At 51.9% G+C, this 6289-nt stretch overlaps 1 protein-coding gene across 3 annotated transcripts; it reads left to right on the top strand.

Annotated features, from left to right (window-relative positions):
* The first annotated feature begins 1815 nt into the window (after nucleotides 1-1815).
* On the top strand, nucleotides 1816-4229 carry LOC110283761 (serine protease 33). Of its 3 annotated transcripts, XM_021149240.1 has the most exons (7): nucleotides 1838-1900; nucleotides 1980-2056; nucleotides 2255-2302; nucleotides 2418-2580; nucleotides 2710-2981; nucleotides 3218-3387; nucleotides 3555-3838. In XM_021149240.1, the coding sequence occupies exons 3-7, from the start codon at nucleotides 2287-2289 to the stop codon at nucleotides 3711-3713; spliced, it is 780 nt and encodes a 259-aa protein (XP_021004899.1). In that variant the 5' UTR covers nucleotides 1838-1900; nucleotides 1980-2056; nucleotides 2255-2286; the 3' UTR covers nucleotides 3714-3838. The 3 variants fall into 3 exon arrangements, with proteins under 3 accessions (XP_021004897.1, XP_021004899.1, XP_021004898.1); XM_021149238.1 differs by lacking the exon at nucleotides 1980-2056 and having other exon boundaries at nucleotides 1816-1900; nucleotides 2279-2302; nucleotides 3555-4229; XM_021149239.1 differs by lacking the exon at nucleotides 1980-2056 and having other exon boundaries at nucleotides 1855-1903; nucleotides 2273-2302; nucleotides 3555-3713.
* The last annotated feature ends 2060 nt before the right edge of the window (nucleotides 4230-6289 follow it).

Genomic DNA, 6289 nt, shown 5'->3' with positions numbered 1-6289 from the left:
CTCTGTCTCTGTCTCTGTCTCTGTCTCTCTCTCTTTCTCTGAGTCAGTTTGTGTGTGTACATGCGTACACGTGTTCACGTTTCTGGGCCTCAAATAAGCAATGGCTCTCAACCTCTGAGTTAACCAACACACACACAACAAATATGGGGGGTGTTTTTTTGAGACAGGGTTTCATGTATCCTAGACTGACCTCAAGCTTGCTATGTAGCCAAGGATCCTCAAGCTTGCTATGTAGCCAAGGATCATCTTGAACTCCTCCTGAGTCCGTCTCTAAAGTGCTGGAGTCCTAGGTGTGTGCCCCCACCCTCAGTTTATGTCATCCTGGGTTAAAGCATTGGGTCCTTCGCATGTGTGGAAGCACTCTGCCACCTTAGCCATGTTCTCAAGCCTTAAGTGTGGGTTCTAAGCTTGGTCTTTGGCCGTGGACAGCAGAAGCCAAGTCTGAAGCCTGGCTTCCTCCCTGTATCCAAGCACTGAACTGCAACAGAGTCCTCATCTCTGTATCTCTCTGTCTTACCTTCAGGCTGTTGTCTTGCTCACCCTTTTCTCCTTAGTCCCAGTTCTTCAATGCCAGCCCTGTACTGAGCACAGTTCTGCCCACTGGGAACTCTTAGAATGAATGCATCCTCTCCTTTATTGGCTTTTCATGACTATAACAAAATACCAGAAGCAGGTTAACTTTATAAAGAAAGGAGATCTTTTTTTGTTTTGTTTTGGTTTTTTGAGACAGGGTTTTTCTGTATAGCCCTGGCTATCCTGAAACTCACTATGTAGACCAGGCTGGCCTCGAACTCAGAAATCTGCCTGCCTCGGCCTCCTGAGTGCTTGGATTAAAGGCATGCACCATCACGCCCAGCTGAAAAGAGATCTTTTATCTCATAGTTTTTTTTATAGATCCAAAGTCGTGGCACTGGCATCAGCTCAGTTCTAGTGTTCCTTGCTCTATCTATCCTGGCCACCCCCAAATCAAAGAGTACACCATTCCCCTGATAGTGCATACTGCTGCTTGTAGCCAAGGTGTTGTGGCAATTTGAAATTGGTCACTCTTCACTCCATGCTCATACTGACCTAAAATCCAGAAGGGACTGGCCAGGTTGCGTTCCGTGTGCAGTCGGCTGCAGGCCTAGGATCTAGAGTGTGGGTCTGGAGTCTGGGTTTCCATGCGAGATCAGCTGCTGTGGCTGAGCTGGGATTACTGCGCAGAACAATAGAGCTCAGAGCCCCAGCAGCTGGTTTCACAAGGTAGCAGGATCGGATTTAGAGATGAGCTGCCAAGGATCTTCTGGAGCTTCCTGGCCTAACCGCAGCTCCCCCAACCCCCTCCCCACCCCGCTTCTCAGCACCTGGTGTCCTTTTCCTGCACCTCTTAAGTTATGCTCAAAGCATCTTTGTTTAAAGCTGTTCAGGTGAGGCCACAGCTCCGCCTTGGCCTTGATAATTACCTGGGCCTCCACCTCCTCTGTCTTTTAAGCCCCCAGGCCCTTCCGTGGCCCCATCAGAGAGGACACCAGGCTTCAAGGGTGAGAGCTGGACCCAAGGGGTGCTAGGGAATGAAAGATGGGGACCAGAGGGTGAAGCTCCAGGGTTCCTACTGAGGCCTAAGGTGCCCAGATCTGAGGCCGGGTGGGCTTTGTCAGAGTTTGTCACGTGGAGTCTGAGTCACAGGTAGAGGTGTAGAGTCTGGGCTTCAGTGACAGGTCCAGGACCAAGCAAAGATTAGTGGCAGACAGAACAGCCACAGAGGTACAGGGTTGGGTAGGATATGCTCCCTAGCCTAGAATGCTCCTCTCTGCTCCCTGCCACTTCCAGACCAGAGACCAAGCTACCTGCACCCAGGCCAGTTCTGAAGATACAATGAGGGGTGCTTCCCACCTCCAGATCCTGCTCCTGTTGGTGTTAGGTGAGTGGGGGCGAGGGTTAGGGATGCTTCCACAGAGACTTTAACTACAGGTTGCTCACCTCACCTCTCCCAGAGCCAGGTGCCTCTAGAGCATTGTGGGCCATCTTTCTTCCGAGGCACAGAGACTCTCTGGCACTGTCCTTGGTCTCTCCAAATGTGAGTACGTTTTAGTGTGCTGTATGTATGTAGTGCCTAAGACCCACCTCCCACCTCCCAGTGCTCTGGGGAGGGTGACGGAGGTGACCAATGACACAGAAGCTTGGCATGAGGTCAGTGTAACCAATATGTTCCACCTTCCACCTAATCTCATTGCTGACCTGGGCTCTGTTACCTGGCATCAAATCCCTAATCTAGTCCCTTACCTGCTCCCCCCTGCAGGAACCAGGATGCAGGAGTGTGCAGGTAAGAAGGGTTGGGAGCCACTTCCTCCTCAGCTTGGCCCTGTCCCCTCTTCCTATGCTTACTTCCCAGACTCCAAGTCCCAGCCAAGTCTCAGTGCCCTCTTGTCCTGTCACAGCTTGTGGGCAGCCCCGCATGTCCAGCCGGATCGTTGGGGGCCGGGATGCTCAGGATGGAGAGTGGCCATGGCAAACAAGCATTCAGCACCGTGGAGCCCATGTGTGCGGAGGGTCACTCATTGCACCCCAGTGGGTGTTGACGGCAGGTCACTGTTTCCCTAGGTCAGTGCTTGTTCACTGTTCCAGCTCCAGGAAAGACAGGGGAGTGCTGCCAGGGAGGAGTGGGCAGTGCCGGCTCCTGACAGGCCCATGGTCCAGGTAGTGTTAGCAGCCCCCCTGTCTGTTCTGTAGACGGGTATGGCCGTCAGAGTACAGTGTGCTCCTGGGAGCACTGAGTCTGGACGTCACGTCATCCCACGAGCTCTTGGTTCCTGTGCTGCGGGTGCTGCTGCCTCCTGACTACTCTGAGGACGAGGCCCGTGGTGACCTGGCACTGCTGCAGCTGCGTCACCCAGTGTCCCTGAGTGCCCGCATCCAGCCTGTCTGCCTGCCTGCACCAGGGTCCCATCCACCACCAGGGTCTCCATGCTGGGTCACTGGCTGGGGTAGCCTCAGCCCAGGAGGTAAAGCATATAGTCAGGTCAGGTTATGGGGATACCAGGCATTCCTTTCTCCTCCATTTGACTTTGAATCCCGGTCTTTCACAGTCCCAGTGTGAAATCCAGATCCCAAACATTCCTTTTATCAGACTCAAGGAATTCTGGGTTGCAAATCAGACCCTCCCGCTCATCTTTTCCCATCAAGCCCCACTTCAAGCTGTCCTGTCTCCTGATTCTCAGATCTGTCCCTCTTCCCTCAGTACCACTTCCAAAGGGAAGACCCTTGCAAGGAGTGAGGGTGCCGCTGCTGGACTCTCGAGCCTGTGACCGCCTCTACCACGTGGGTGCCAATGTGCCCCAGGGTGAACGCATAGTGCTACCAGGGAACTTGTGTGCTGGCTACCGCAGAGGCCACAAGGATGCCTGCCAGGTATGTCTGCTAACCCTCTCTCTCTGGAATTGGTTCCCCAGCCACTTACCTCCCTAAAATCCAGGACTGAGGGGGTTGCAGACCCCCAAACAAATACCCCAGGGAACTGGGCTTAGGAAAGTGGCCTTGAAAGAGAGCCATGATCTAAGCTCACCTCTTTCTCGCAGGGTGACTCTGGAGGACCCCTGACCTGTATGGAGTCCGGCCACTGGGTCCTGGTGGGTGTGGTGAGCTGGGGCAAGGGCTGTGCCCTGCCCAACCGTCCAGGTGTCTATACCAACGTGGCCAAGTATAGTCCCTGGATCCAGGCTCGCCTGAGCCTCTGATGCTTGTGGGTCTGAAAATGTGAATCTGGAGCTTTCTGGTCCATCCCTCGTTCCCCTCTTTCTTACATGAAGCTGAGATGCTAAGAGTCCATCTGCCTATCCCCTTCCCTCCTCTCCTCCTTCAGGCCCATCTTCTATCACTCAGGGATCTTCTGTGAGTCCCCTGCACTTACACTCTGCCCTCTCCTTTTGGCTCATCTGGCCTGTATGCCCTTTGCTTCCTGGAGGAAGTCAGACAGATTTAAAGTATAAGAGGAACTCTACACCAAGGAGAATCTCCTTTGCTGACTTTGAAGGTTGAGGGGCCAGGTACTGTGAGGAACCACAAGGTACTGACAGCCAGCAGGGGGAGAGAAGTCTGTGGCCACCAGGAACCTCATCCTGCCCACACCCTGGAATCTGGATACAGTTTTCCCTCATCTTCTAATCCCTTAGCTTCATGCTGGTAAAGCCCTCAACAGAGGACGCAACCAAGCTGCCTGAGCTTTTGATCCACAGATTTTTCCATTTAATAAATGTATGTTGTTTTAAGCTGCTACCTTTGTGGCAATTTGTTACATGGCCATAAAATCTAATCTACACATAAATTTTACCTAACTGTGATGGAGACACACCAGAGGGCAAGTAGGCTAGTAGTCTGTATGTCACATCCCAGGCTGAGGAAGCCCAGCACTACTGATGGAGAGAGGTGAACTCCTAGAGTGTCTGAGAGAACAGAAACCTGTGGGACCCAAGGACTATCAAAGCCTTCTCTCAGGAGCTTAGCAATGAGGCAGCAGAAATGTGATGGAGAACAACCAAAGACCTGAGCATGTCTGATTCTTCCCCAGCTTCCTCTTCTTCCGTCTCATCCTAAGTGTTTGGAATCCAGTGGACTGTACTAGATGCTCACTGGCCCCAAGGAAGAAGCCATGTAGGAGCAGAGCTTGGGGCTGCTGTTCCTGCCCAAGACTGAGAATAGTCCACTGAATCATAGAACAAGCCCAGGTGGGGTGATAAGGGATTCGAGTGCTCAGGGAAGTATATAACTATTGCAGGGCAACCTACACATGGCCATGTGCACACCTACAGCAGGACCCTGGAGCTCCTGCAGAGAAAATCCTGACTGCTCATGTTGTTGCTGTAAGTGTTGTTACTGTAAGCTCATGCCCTTGTCCGTTACCTACCACTACCATCATCCTTGCCTGGGCCAGTCAAGCAATCGGGTATTGCATGAGGAAACCCTGAAAGAGAACTACCTTGGGACAGACAGCCCAGTAATTCTTAGATATGACTGACCAGGTAGCCAAAGAGATTCTAGAAGCAGAGACTAGGATCAGTTAATGTTAGACCTAGTGGGGAAACCCCCACCCCATTCCCGACTCGGCGTGCACCCAAAAAATCACGAAGGACCATCTCTTGCTGTAATTACATGAGGACGTTTAATTACGGAGCTCCGGTCCGACATGCATCTCACACAGGAGATAACGGATGCCGGCCACGAGGCTAGAAAGCTAGGAGTTTTTATGGGGTAAGGGGCTTAGGGGTGTGGAATTCAGCATAGCGACACACTATTGGCTTATTCAAACATTAACAGAAGGATTACAGAGCAACAGGACTTTGTTCCTGTGGGCTGGGGGCTTATCTTGTTCACATAGCAACCAGTTGATGTATGACTTTACCTGGCGTCAAGGGGCAGCAGACAGAGGGGGAGGTTCTGGCCAAATGGTGGGGACTCAGACAAGATAGCCTTGCCTGCGTCTTGAATTCTTTTCATCTTCACAGTTAAGATGTTCTTAGGAATGCCTTAACAACAGCCCTGCCCTGGCAGGCCTGGGGGCTGTTCGCTTTGTTCCCAGTCCCAGGCCTGGGCAGTGGGCTCTTAAACAACTCACAATTTACAATATTTTACCTTCCTTCATTAACACCACAGCTCGTGTGTTATGTGCTTGAATGAGGAGACGGAGTAGGATCACTGTACCACTTCATTAAAGACTTGGTTTTCCTATTTGCCAAGTGAGAAAAGTGGTGCCCAAACTCACACCTGAGTCTAGTCACAGCTGGCAGGGTGTAGCCCGGGGTTCATTCCTAAGAGTCTGCTTTTCAGGGTGTCCCATTGTTTTCTCCACTTTGTCAGGCTTCTTAGCCCTTTTGTAGATTGTCAGTGCATGTTGCTAGGAAGGCACAGATCTCAGGTCGCTACTGTCTGTTGTGTCTTGTCTGACAGCAAGGCCAGATCCAGGCTGTGACCATCCTGCTGAAGCTATCAGAAGCTATCAGCTGCAGCCTATCCACTAGCCACAGCCCTTCACTGCAGATCTGATCCTCTGGCTGACAGGATGGGAGACTTGGAGGCTAGGAGGACTGTAGTGAAGACCAATGAGGGATGCTGCACATGGGGGGGAGGGGGGGGGAGACTTCACAGGGTTCCCAAGTGCCGCAGACCCTCTTGGTCCCTTGTCTGTGTGGAACAGGTCTTTCGTCGCAGGTGGGCAAGGAGTTGGTGGGAGTTGACAGACAGACTCAACATAAGAGAGTGTGGATCTGAATGTAATTTGTCAAATCGAACATCAAACTTTTTTTTTTTTTTTTTTTTT

The sequence above is a fragment of the Mus caroli genome, chromosome 17 (genome assembly GCF_900094665.2).
Source record: "Mus caroli chromosome 17, CAROLI_EIJ_v1.1, whole genome shotgun sequence".
Classification (NCBI taxonomy): Eukaryota; Metazoa; Chordata; class Mammalia; order Rodentia; family Muridae; genus Mus; species Mus caroli.
Note: the sequence above shows the minus strand (reverse complement) of the source record. Positions and strands in the feature narration are given on the sequence as shown.